The sequence below is a fragment of the Physeter macrocephalus genome, chromosome 8 (genome assembly GCF_002837175.3).
Source record: "Physeter macrocephalus isolate SW-GA chromosome 8, ASM283717v5, whole genome shotgun sequence".
NCBI classification, from domain to species: domain Eukaryota; kingdom Metazoa; phylum Chordata; class Mammalia; order Artiodactyla; family Physeteridae; genus Physeter; species Physeter macrocephalus.
The window spans coordinates 151647833-151661854 of NC_041221.1; the positions used below are offsets into that span (position 1 = coordinate 151647833).

General features: G+C 37.2%; 1 protein-coding gene across 6 annotated transcripts in view; it reads right to left on the reverse strand.

Moving 5' to 3' along the window:
• Positions 1-9744: 9744 nt before the first annotated feature.
• Positions 9745-14022, reverse strand: part of CLINT1 (clathrin interactor 1) — a 66004-nt gene continuing 61726 nt past the window's right edge. For 4 of the 6 annotated variants that reach the window (XM_024117205.1, XM_024117204.3, XM_024117208.3 and 1 more), the window contains 2 exons: positions 12200-12404; positions 9745-11221 (listed from right to left, as the gene is read on the reverse strand). In XM_024117205.1, the coding sequence (XP_023972973.1) occupies positions 10875-11221; positions 12200-12404 (552 nt within the window). In that variant the 3' untranslated portion in view covers positions 9745-10874. The remainder of the gene's footprint in view (positions 11222-12199; positions 12405-14022) is intronic. The other 2 variants (XM_024117206.3, XM_024117207.3) reach the window with 1 other exon arrangement.

Below are 14022 nucleotides of genomic sequence, written 5' to 3' on the forward strand. Positions count from 1 at the left end.
TGGGGTTTATCCCAGGAATGCGAGGATTCTTCAATATAAGCAAATCAATCAATATGATAAACCATATTAACAAATTGAAGGAGAAAAACCATATATGATCATCTCAGTAGATGCAGAAAAAGCTTGTGACAAAATTCAACACCGATTTATGATAAAAACCCTCCAGAAAGTAGGCATAGAGGGAACTTACCTCAACATAATAAAGGCCAAATATGACAAGCCCACAGCCACCATCATTCTCAATGGCGAAACACTGAAACCATTTCCACTAAGATCAGGAGCAAGACAAGGTTGTCCACTGGTAAAGTAACAGGATACAAAATTAATGCACAGAAATCTCTTGCATTCCCATACACTGATGTGTATTTTTCATCACTGATGATGAAAAATCTGAAAGGGAAATTAAGGAAACACTGCCATTTACCATTGCAAGCAAAAGAATAAAATACTTAGGAATAAACCTACCTAAGGAGACAAAAGACCTGTATGCAGAAAACTGTAAGACACTGATGAAAGCAATTAAAGATGATACAAACAGATGGAGAGATATACCATGTTCTTGGATTGGAAGAATCAACATTGTGAAAATGATTGTACTATCCAAAGCTATCTACCAATTTCATGCAATCCCTATCAAACTACCAATGGCATTTTTCAGAAAGCTAGAACAAAAAATTTCACAATTTGTATGGAAACATAAAAGACCCCGAATAGCCAAAGCAATCTTTAGAAAGAAAAACGGAGCTGGAGGAATCAGGATCCCTGACTTCAGACTATACTACAAAGCTACAGTAATCAAGACAGTATTGTACTGGCACAAAAACAGAAATACAGATCAGTGGAACAGGATAGAAGCCCAGAGATAAACCCATGCACCTATGGTCAGCTTATTTTTGATAAAGGAGGCAAGAATATACAGTGGAGAAAAGACAGTCTCTTCAAGAAGTGGTGCTAGGAAAACTAGACAGCTACATGTAAAAGAATGAAATTAGAACACTCCCTAACACCATACACAAAAATAAACTCAAAATGGACTAAAGACCTAAATGTAAGACCAGACAGTATAAAACTCCTTAGAGGCAAACATAGGCAGAACACTATGACATAAATTACAGCAAGATCTTTTTTGACCCACCTCCTAGAGAAGTGGAAATAAAAACAAAAATAAACAAATGGGACCTAATGATACTTAAAAGCTTTTGCACAGCAAAGGTAACTATAAACAAGATGAAAAGACAATCCTCAGAATGGAAGAAAATATTTTCAAATGAAGCAACTGACAAAGGATTAATCTCCAAAATTTACAAGCAGCTCATGCAGCTCAGTATCAAAAAAACAACCCAATGCAAAAACGGGCAGAAGACCTAAAAAGACATTTCTCCAAAGCAGATATACAGATTCCCAACAAACACATGAAAGGATGCTCAACATCACTAATCATTAGAGAAATGCAAATCAAAACTACAATGAGGTATCACCTCACACCAGTCAGAATGGCCATCATCAAAAAATCTACAAACAATAAATGCTGGAGAGGGTGTGGAGAAAAGGGTACCCTCTTGCACTGTTGGTGGGAATGTAAATTGATACAGCCACTATGGAAAACAGTATGGAGATTCCTTAAAAAACTAAAAATTAGAACTACTATAGGACCCAGCAATCCCACTACTGGGCATATACCCTGAGAAAACCATAATTCAGAAAGAGTCATGTACCACAGTGTTCATTGCACCTCTGTTTACAATAGCCAGGACATGGAAGCAACCTAAGTGTCTATCGACAGATGAATGGATAAAGAAGATGTGGCACATACATGCAATAGAATATTACTCAGCCATAAAAAGAAACGAAATTGAATTATTTGTAGTGAGGTGGATGGACCTAGAATCTGTCATCCAGAGTGAAGTAAGTCAGAAAGAAAAAAACAAGTACCATACGCTAACACATATATATGGAATCTACAAAAAAAAAAAAAAGGTTCTGAAGAACCTAGGGACAGCACAGGAATAAAGACACAGATGTAGGGAATGGACTTGAGGACACGGGGAGGGGGAAGGGTAAGCTGAGATGAAGTGAGAAAGTCGCATGGACATATATACACTACCAAATATAAAACAGATAGCTAGTGAGAAGCAGCCACATAGCATAGGGAAATCAGCTCGGCTCTTTGTGACCACCTAGAGGGGTGGGATAGGGAGGGTGCGAGGGAGATGCAAAAGGGAGGAGATATGGGGATATATGTATATGTATAGCTGATTCACTTTGTTATAAGGCAGTAACTAACACACCATTGTAAAGCAATTATAATCCAATAAAGATGTTAAAAAAAAAAGAGTATAAAGTGTTTGTGCTTTGCTTTTTTTTTTTTTTTTTTTTTGCAATACGCGGGCCTCTCACTGTTGTGGCCTCTCCCGTTGCGGAGCACAGGCTCCGGATGCGCAGGATTAGCGGCCATGGCTCACGGGCCCAGCCGCTCCGCGGCATGTGGGATCTTCCCGGATCAGGGCACAAACCCATGTCCCCTGCATCGGCAGGCGGACTCTCAACCACTGCGCCACCAGGGAAGCGCTGTTTGTGCATTTTTAAAGGGAGGGACTGTGACTCCTTTTTTTAAATTGAAGTATAGTTGACTTACAATGTTGTGTTAATTACTGGTGTACAGCAAAGTGATTCTGTTATACACATATATACATTCCTTTTTTTTAATATGTATTTTTTCCCATTATGTTTTATCATGGGATATTGAATATAGTTCTCTGTGCTATTCAGTAGGACCTTGTTGTTTATCCATTCTATATATAAAAGATTACATCTGCTAACCCCAACCTCCTACTCAATCCCTTCCCCGACCCCCTCCCCCTTGGCAACTACCAGTCTCTTCTCTATGTTAGTGATTCTGTTTCTGTTTCATAGATAAGTTCGTGTCATATTTTAGATTCCACATATAAGTGGTATTATATGGTTTTTGTCTTTATCTTTCTGACTTACTTCACTTAGTATGATAATCTCTAGTTGCATCCATGTTGCTACAAATGACATTATCTTGTTCTTTTTTAAGGGTGAATAGTATTCCATTGTATATATGTACCACATCTTATTTATCCATTCATCTGTTGATGGACATTTAGGTTATTTTCATGTCTTGTCTATTGTGAATAGTGCTGTTATGAACATAGGGGTGCATGTATCTTTTTGAATTATATATTTATCCAGATATATGCCCAGGAGGGGGATTGCTGGAACATATGGTAATTCCAATTTTAGGTTTCTGAGGAACCTCCATACTGTTTTCTACAGTGACTGCACCAACTTACATTCTCACCAATGGTGTAGGAAGTTTCCCTTTTCTCCACACCCTCTCCAGCATTTGTTATTTGTAGACTTTTTAATAATGGCCATTATGACTGGTGTGAGGTGGTACCTCACTGTAGTTTTGATTTGCATTTCTCTAATAATTAGCGGTGTTGAGCATCTTTTCTTGTGCCTGCTGGCCATCTGTATATCTTCTTTGGAGAAATGTCTATTTACATCACCTGTCCATTTTTGGATTGGGTTGTTTGTTTTTTTGTTGTTGAGTTGTATGAGCTGTTTATATATTTTGGAAATTAAGCCCCTGTTGGTCTCATTGTTTGCAAATATTTTATCCCATTCTGTAGGTTGTCTTTTGGTTTTGTTTATGGTTTCCTTTGCTGTGCAAAAGCTTGTAAGCTTGATTAGGTCCCATTTGTTTATTTTTGTTTTATTTCTATTGCCTTGGGAGGCTGACCTAAGAAAACATTGGTACCATTTATGTCAGAGAATGTTTTGCCTATGTTCTCTTCTAGGAGTTTTATGATGTCATGTAATATGTTCAAGTCTTTAAGCCATTTTGAGTTTATTTTTGTGTATGGTGAGAGAGTGTGCTCTTACTTCACTGATTTATGGGCAGCTGTCCAGGTCTCCCAACACCACTTGCTGAAGAGACTTTTTTCCCATTGACTCCTTTGTCGAAGATTAATTGACCATAGGTGTGTGGGTTTATCTCTGGGCTCTCTATTCTGTTCCATTGATCCATATGTCTGTTTTCATGCTAGTACCACACTGTTTTGATTACTGTAGCTTTGTAGTATTGTCTGAAGTCTGGGAGGGTTATGCTTCCTGCTTTGTTCTTTTTCTTCAGGAGTGCTTTGGCATTTGTGGGTCTTTTATGGTTCCATATGCATTTTAGGACTATTTGTTCTAGTTCTGTGAAAAATATCATGGGTAATTTGATAAGGATTGCATTAAATCTGTAGATTGCCCAAAGCACGTATTATTACCATGTCCTTGCTTATCTCCCCAGTCCCACTCCTTCTACATCAAGCTCTGGACACACCCTACTAAACTTCTGATGTTTCTTGTCCACTTGGGGTGTTCACATGTGTAGTTCACAGGGCTGGCTCCTTCTCATCATTCTTCAGATCTCTGCATGCATAAACACATGAAAGAACATGTGGGTGGTGGTCCTCTGGTTTAGTGGCTCATTACCACATTGTAGTCTTGTTTCCTAGCTGGGAGTGTTTGGACTTTCTACAATTTTATCATGACTGTTTTGTGATTGTTTTCCTAGATTTAAATTTTTGATGTCTGAGAAGTGAAATATGAAAAAAATCTAGGAATACTGGAACTCAGTCTACTACCTAATATTTTAGCTACATTTTAGAAAATACAGTCCAATAAAAATGGTTTATAAATTACCAGAAACAAAAGATCAAATCTTCCACACTTCATTCATTAACAAAAGCTGATTCTGTGACTACTATATTCATGTTTCTAAAATAGAGCTCTTCTGATAATGGGAGGGAATTCTGCCTAGGATTTCCTTCCTATTTCCATGATTAAAACTCTGCCAGGCATACTTACTGAAGGCTAACCATGGTGATCAGTTACTGGAAATCTGTTTTGGGGACCCTGCACAACAATCTTTGCAAAGCTACTTTTGGTTAATTTGTTTCTGACACGCCTGTTCTATATTTATCAGAGGGAGGTTATTGTTCCATAGGTTATGACAATGAAGGGAGCTGATGTATATAAGGACAGAGCTAGCTACTGCCATTTCATGAAGAGGTTGGAAATCTTCCTGGATTCCTCCTCTGTTAGGGATAAAATTTATCTAGGATTCATAAGGAACACTATGAATGGGATGTACTATTTCTATAGCCATATCCTTCTGTGAAGTATTTGACAGAGAACAGTGTACAAAGTTGCCAGTCCCCCTTGCAAACAACTCAGAGGCCTTCAGGTTTGACCCGTTTTACTCTCTCTTCTCAAAGGATAGAAAAGGAGGTTCAAAAGGTTTATAATTCACCAAGCACTCAACACCCAGTCTCTTACTCTAAGCTTTCCTAAAAAAACTTGAAGTGGGTAAGAAACGTACTTCTTCATAATTATAAAAAGCTAGTAAATATGCACTATGTATCAGAAGAAATAATGTTGAAAACTGAGCAAGAGCTCTGGTGTCACCAGTTTTTAATATTCAGGGTCCAGAGAACAAGTTCATGATAGGCATTTTGCTTGTGACTGAAGTGAAAGGCAAAACTAAATTTTTTGTACCTCAAGCAGATCACCTTATAAACAGAATAAACCAAGTAAATGGATATAGTTACTAAGAAATACTTATCTGTTAATTCTCAACAGACAGGAACAGTTACCCGTGGCCTGAGGACAACTGGGGAGCCCTGAGACCCATTCAGGGGACCTGCAAGGTTCCACCTTTTCCAACCACGTATTTCTGAGGCCAGACTTTTTTCATGTATTTCCACCAAAACAACATCATGGCACAGCAGATCGAATGCAGAGCAGGTAAGAGAATCCAGCTGTATTCTATTAAGCCAGGTAATAAAGAGATTTTCAGAAATGTAAAACAATGCCACTCTTCTCACAGATTTTTATTTTGAAAAAGTTTTTAATAAAATTGTAATTTGGCAGGTGATGGGCTTGTTACTATAAAACCAATGAATATTTTTAAAGTTTCTCAGATTTTATTTCAAATTTTAGTTTCTCACCTTTTATTTCAGTTAGTATTAACAGATATGACCCACATAAACAAAAGCTCTTTGGGCTCCTCATTAGTTGTTAATGGCATTAAGGGCATCCTGAGGTCAAACTGTTCCATATACCAACTCTAAGCACTCTTATCTCAAATGGAAGAAATGTGCTTGGAACATTTAAAGAACACATGGACAGTTAAGAAGAATCAAATGGAAATGTAGGGTTCCATAGTCCAGGACTCAGTTATTTAAAGTAATGACATTTATGATTTTTATTTTTTTGGCTGCACCGTGCAGCTTGCAGGATCTTAGTTCCGTGACCAGGGATTGAACCCCAGGCCACCGCAGTGAAAGCGCCGAGTCCTAACCACTGGACCTCCAAGGAATTCCTGACACTTGTTTTAAAGGATAACAAATGAAAATTATGTTTGCCCATCAGGACTTTCAAATTCATTCAAAATCCCTGGGAAACTAAGCATCTGAATTGGCTGCATGCTGATTCTCCCCCCACTGGGGTAATCCAGTGCAGTGTGAAGGGGTGCTAGGAGCTACTTATTATGTCTGTGAGAGCAGTGCATTAGCAAGGCTGCCATTTTCATAGAAGGAAGACACATAAGAATTAAGGTCATAATGAGTTAAAAGTAAACATAAAATCCTCTTTTAGGGACTTCCCTGGTGGTCCAGTTGTTGGGACTCTGTGCTTCCACTGCAGGGGGTGTGGGGTTTGATCCCTGGTTGGGGAACTAAGATCCTGCAAGCAGCCAAAAAAAAAAAAAGAAAAAGAGAGAAAATAATCCTCTTTTATGTTTTTTTAAGTTTTTATATCAGATTGCTTCTCTGGATATTAGAATAACAAGATCTTAGTCAAGAAAATTGCAAGAAGTCAATAGAAAAATTGAGATCTCTACTGCTTCTAAAAGCTGAGAACATTCTGAGGGTTGTGTGGCAAGTCAAGAGCTCACTTTCATAGTTCTCTCCCTCACATCTGCACTAATGTGGTAAGTATAAGTGAGTCAATACATTCACAAAGCAGCTCATTTACAATTTGCTTGTCGGTTAAAAAAAGAAAGTAGAATTAAATACAGGCAGATAGGAAAATCCTCAATTAGAAATCAGCTTAGTAACAGTCTCTCAGGCTTTCTTTTATTTTTAAACTTTTTTAAAAAAAATTATTTTTCGCTGCATTGGGTCTTTGTTGCTGCGCGCAGGCTTTCTCTAGTTGTGGCGAACAGGGGCTACTCTTCATTGCGGTGTGGCGGCTTCTCTTGTTGCGGAGCACAGGCTCTAGGCGTGCAGACTTCAGTAGTTGTGGCATGCGGGCTCAGTATTTGTGGCTCGTGGGCTCTAGAGCACAGGCTCAGTAGTTGTGGTGCTCGGGCTCAGTAGTTGTGGCTCACGGGCTCTGGAGCATAGGCTCAGTAGTTGTGGTTCATGGGCTTAGTTGCTGTACAGCACGTGGAATCTTCCTGGACCAGGGCTCGAACCCGTGTCCCCTGCATTGGCAGGTGGATTCTTAACCACTGCGCCACCAGGGAAGTCCCTCTCAGGCTTTCTTAACTACACTTTTAGGAGTATGAGGTTTTTGGGTTTGCTGTGCAGATTAAATGACATGCATGTGAAACGGTTAGCACAGTGACTGGCACATAGGAAGTTCCTGATATGTAAGCACATTTGCATAAATAATAAAAATGAGAGGCAGAGAAACATTTACAGCATATATATGTCAGTGCTGCTCATCTCACTTATTTTAATTATCCAACACTTCCAGACTTTAAGTTATTTTAGAAAAAATGTATTAGGGCCCAGAAAAGTCAGATCAATTGATCAAGGTGTCACACAGTGAGGGCTTGAAATGGGATTACATCTGTCTGCTTCCAAGTCCATGCTCTTTCCACAATGCAGTGCTGTCTCCCAGGAGAGCTGAAACACAAAGCCAGTTTATTTCAGAAATCTATTTACTGTGTGTTCTGTGCTTAGGACAGTTAAGTTTTAGTGTTTCAAAAATATTTGAGAAGAAAAAGGTTATTAACCCTTCCCTCCAAATATAAGTAACTATAGGCCTCAACTTATTAGTGACTAGCTCCTAACCAATGGCATTATGGGTATCATTCAGGCAATTTATTCTTTTTTTTATTTTTTTGTGGTACGCGGGCCTCTCACTGTTGTGGCCTCTCCCTTTGCAGAGCACAGGCCCTGGACGCACAGGCTCAGTGGCCATGGCTCACAGGCCCAGCCGCTTCGCGGCATGTGGGATCTTCCCAGACTGGGGCACGAACCCGTGTCCCCTGCATCGGCAGGCGGATTCTCAACCACTGCGCCACCAGGGAAGCCCCAGGCAATTTATTTTAAACAAAAAAGTAGACATCCCAAGTACTGTGCAAGAACACTATCTATTTATGGTTCCTGAAGATCATATCAGTTAAGTAAAAAACATTTTAAGAGGGAAAAAAAAATGAATCTGGAATGGCAGGGGAGATTAACACATTATATGTAAATTGCAAGAGCAGTTAACTAATTCCCCTTCTCTCCCCAAAATAGTAGGCAAAATGAAAAACAGATACAACAGAGAAGCTATTTAAAAAGGAAAGAGGTACAGGATGGGCAAAAGGGAGCCCAACTGATTATTAAGAGTATTTTCTTGCCAGCTCCAAACTATTTGGGGGTATTCAGACCTTTCTTTAGGTATCACTTAATAACCCCTTCAGAGACAAGTCATTAAATTGAATGGAACCCCAATGAGGCAATTCTTGTTTTCTTCTTTCATGGGCTCTGAAACAAAAAATACTGCTAAGACAGCAGACTGTATGTTGAGGTACAGTAATAACTAAGGTAGGGATTCCCTTTTGTCTTCAGAATACAACATTGGAAGAAGGCATAGTAGTAAAGGAAATGCTTTAGAAATAAATGTTTTATTAGAAAGAAATTTTAAACACGAAAGTTTAGAAACAAAATATTTATTTCCTTTAAGAACCATACATATTTGAAAAGGTGATGCCATACCTCTCAATTTAAAGAAAAAATTCATTTAAGATTGCGGGTTTTAAGTATCAGTGAAGATATTCTCCAAGCTGCCACCAGAGCCTGGCTTGATTGCTCTGAAGTAACAACACTTGAAAGCTCCTATTCTTTGAAACTAATTTAAACACATTGAATTGTTGAAAGATTAAAAACCACAGTCAGCTAATTACACTCCCTCTCATCTCTTATTCAGCAAATGAATCACTTTTCATTACCACTTAGCTGAAGTACATGAATTTCTGCCTAATTAGAAATGTTGTAGATGGAACATTAGCAAGAATGGAGCAGGTCAGGATATCTCTGCTGCTTCATTTTTAATTCCTAACAGCAGAGTCTGATAGGAAGGAATAGAGAAGTCATTAAATAATTTTAAATTATTTATAAAAATTACTTTGCCCAAATTATAATTATTTTTTCCCCAAACGGTCTCTAATGTCTAACATAATGAAAGAAAAAGCAGTTCAACATTGATTTTAATGAACATTTTAATGTTATGTATAACAGAACTATATTATGAATACAATGGAAACAAAGTTTTATCAATTTAATAAAAAAAATTTCAACACAAAGTGGGGAGGTAATAATTTGATGCCTATATTATAGTATTTATTTTAAAAAATATTCCCAGCTTGAGGGTGAAACAATTTTGCATTCCAAACTCTAGAATCATGATGTTCATGTGACCTTAATGCAGAATTACAGCAGGAAAACAAAAACATTTTAATTAATTTCCTTTATTTGCCATTAAATCAATAAAATCTTTGACTGCTACAGGTCTCCTTTAATAATATATATATTTAACTCCTCTCTATTGGAACCATATTGCTAATGCCATATTATATACACTCAAAACCAAAACAATACTGTATAAAATCTAAAAGCCAACATTGTTGAGTTCTAACATTTATATTTAAGGTCTTAATGGATTTTTACCCTTTTCAAAACTTTTTTGAAAAGACACCAAAAAAAAATAAATATTTTTCTTTTTGACTGTTCCTGACTATTACATGGTGGCTACAGGGATAAATACAGAAGGAAGCCTTGCCAAGTTATCACTGCAAAGTGTAAATAATGACTGCTAAGAACAAATAAAAATACTGGAGGTTTTTTTTTTTCTTTTAAAGGAAACCATAGAGCAGTCCTGAAAAAAATATTTTTCCGAGTTCTGCACAGGATAATTATAGCAGAAGAAATGGGAAAAGTCCCATAGCTATCACCAATTGCTTAAAGAGGTTTTGTTACAATAAAAATTTGGATAGTATAATAGCAGTATTGCTGGAACATTAGCAAAAGTATATACATTCCAGTTACCTTTGATTTAGCCATAATCACATATGTATGCCTTTTTTGGACAAAAATATATATTTTTATAAAAAACTGATCATCCAACTTTAATGATTTCATATATGGACTCAAGAGTGGTAGTAAAAGGAACAGACCCAATTGTGACAAGGCAATTCAGGGACAGAAAAATCAAGTTCTTCAGGAAAAGAAAAGTATAAAATTAGAGATTCAAACACATTTATTCAGCCCTATTCTAGTATTCCCACATATTATGATATTAAAATGGGCTCCTCAATTTATAAAGGCTTTCAGTGGTCTCACTACCCCATTTGTGGTCTAGTCTCACTGGGAAAAATGATTCTGACTGCCTCATCTGAAGCGCCCTTGCCTGGCCATCTGAAATACTAGATATTTCGCTTTTATAAAACAACCTTTTTGGTTCTTAATGTAGGTTTATATTAATTAATTGATGAAAGAAAGGGGAGTTGACTAGCATTTTCCATCCCAACATCACCTATCTGCACCACTAAAAATCCTTCATTCAATCTGCTCCTTTACAATCTCTTATTTGCTAAAGTTGGCGAAATTTGCAAAGGCATCTTGCTTGGGTTGCACAGTTCCAGAAGTCATGGCTAAACTGGGCATGCCCATTCCCATTGTGCCTGTCAGGCCCATCCCAGCAGTTGACATCCCTATGTTCATGTTCATGCCCATCATGCTCTGGTTCATCATTGGACTATTTCCAAGAGGGGCCATTCCCATGGTGCCAGTCATCACACTGGGCATGCTCATAGGCATGGGTCCCCCCATCAGAGGGTTAGTTTGGGGCCGGACAGGAAGCATGTTCGATGGAGAACTGAGGTTTACAGCTCCGAAACTTTGGGTCATCACATTCATAGGCTGTTGCATATCTAACAGAAGAAAAGAGACAAAGGAACTTTATCACACTGAATTCTTAGATTCACAGAGCAGAAAAATAATACAATCTTCCTGACCATCAATACTTGTAAGCTCCAATAAAATTACTTTATAGTGATTTTTTATAAGTCAATTAACTTGTATTGTTTACTCTTGAGAAATATTCAGTGGCTGTTAGCTCTGATTTCCCCAAGATGTAGAAACAGTTAAGAGTGGGCTGGTGGAAAACATCAGGCACTTTAAAACCATTCCTATAAAATCTATTACTGAATCCAACCTAACAAGTTGTCAAGAGCTACTGTGTATCAAAAACCTTAAAAAGTTTATATCCTTTGACGTGCTCTATTTTTAGAACATATTAAGGGAAAAAAATCACAAGTAAAAAGATTTATACAAAACCATGGAGTTATTTATAATAGGAAAAAAGCTGGAAACTGAAATAACCAACAACAGAGGAAATGCACATTAAAATGATGGATAACTATATAAAGATCCAAAAATCACGCTTTCTTTCTTTAAGAATATTCAACAGAGAAAAAACAATAATGTTGAATATGAACTGCAAGAAACAAAATATAGACAGAATGATCTCAAGTATTAAAAATGTGGTTAGAAAAGATGGGCTATGAAGAAATATGAATTAATGGTGATTATCCCTGGATTATGGAGTTCAGATGATTTTTGTTTCTTGACATATCTGCCTATATTAAAAATTTTTTCTCAACAAATACTTTTATTTTAGTGATCAGGCTCCCAAAACTCACCACCATACAAAAAATGTTAACATGTCAAGAGCAGAATACAAAGCAATTCAGTGTGCCAGGAGGGATACCAGGTATTATGTGAAAAAAATCTTAAGTGAATACACAGTTGCTTTCAGTACAGTTTTATTTCATGGCTTGAAGTAGTCCTGGCATAAGGGCAAAGGATTACAAGTACACAAAGAAATGGGATGTCTTGCAGTAACTTACTCTGTTGTTGAATCATTGTATTGAGCGATGGCTGCTGGGGTTTGGAAGGCTGCATACCAGGTAGTAAGTTGTCTAGGCTGATGTTTACACTGGGGTCAGACCAAGTAGAGGGCAGGGTTTTGCTGACTGACTTCTGGACAATATCTGTATTCTGATTATAGAGAGGATTAGGCTTCTGCAGCACTGTGCTAACATTTTGCAAAGGCTGGAAAATAGAAAAATGCTCTAAAAATTAAGCATCTGCTCTATAAAGATTACCAGGTGGCAATTTAATCATAGTAACTCCAAATATATACTAGACTTTGTAATAAACTCTTGAAACCAATAAGAACAACAAATGTTCTACATTAAGGTCTTCAATATCCTGAATCACCAGCTTCCCATAATTTTCCTCTGAAGTCCAAATCATGTTTGGGGTGGGGAAAAAACTAACATATTTACACTAACAGTTATCCTCCCATCATCCCAAATCTAGAAGCCACAATCTTGGGGCAACTATTAACTTCGGGTTAGTACAACTTTAAGGAAATATACAAGTGGAAATTTATTCTTACAAAATGGAATTTGGGGTATGATTTCTCATGGTAAAAAAACAAAACCATCAAAACAGCAAATTATATTCCACATAACCTGACTGACATATCCCTGCTCCATATATATTTCTATTGCCTAAAGCGAGCAACACTAGTGGAATTTGATACAGAATGGACCAATACAGAAGAAAGGAGAAATTCAGGAAAAAGCAGCAGAGGTGCCTGGTAGTTACTACCAGAATAATTGTTAACAAGGACAGAAAAAGGGAAATAAATACAAATAAGAGGAATAATTAAAAATGGACCAATGCAAAGACTCACAACACAGTTGCAATTAAGATTGCAAATTAGTAGATTGGCTTTATGCTTAGACCATATGAAAGAAACAGAGTGAACTGGCTTGAGCTTGTTCAGTTCAATTTAATGGTACTGGTATGGATTTCACGTCCTTTTTCTTAATGTTAGGTCTAATATCTGTTATACAGATCAGTCACCTTTCTGCTTCTTTCTTCTCTTCCTTCATCCTAACACCCAAAATAGGAGATTCTACATATTAAAATGAATAATTAGCATCATAAACAAATATTCCGAATAGCCTGAGTCAAAAATAGCAAGTTCCTGATACAACTCAGACACATATATTCTGCACTTGTTTGAATTCTAAGCTAGTATTAGGTAATTTAGATTTAATTTTAAAAAGTGAATTTAAAAGTTCCTGTTTATTTTCCTTTATGAAAATAAAAGTTGAAAGAAGAGCCTATATAAACATTATATAATGTAGAGCAGGTCCAGAATAGGGAAGAACATTCATTATTTTAGAGAATAATTTTCTATATTAGCAATATATCTCTATTCCTTCTTTTCTTTTTTTAAATGTCTTTAATTTTTTATTTTTAGGCCGTGCTGCACGGCACACAGGATCTTGGTTCCCCAACCAGGGATCGAACCCACACGCCCTGCGGTGGAAACGCAGTCTTAACCACTGGGCCACCAGGGAACTCCTCTATTCCTTCTTCTTAAAAACAATTTTTTAAACTATTAAATTCCAATTTGTTTATTAGTTCAATAAATTTTCAACAAATGCCTCCTCTGTGCAAGGCATCACACTTGGCTTTGCATGGACCGCAAGATGAGTGAGAAGGCCTTGCCCTGGAGAACCCAAATGACTATTCCAGGGGAAAGGACACAAGGTAAACGCAATGTACAAAAGTAATCTATGTGTCACTTGCTTATTTTTCTGTTTTATGCTAATCTGCCATTAGATTAGTTAGAGCATCTCAGATTATGAAT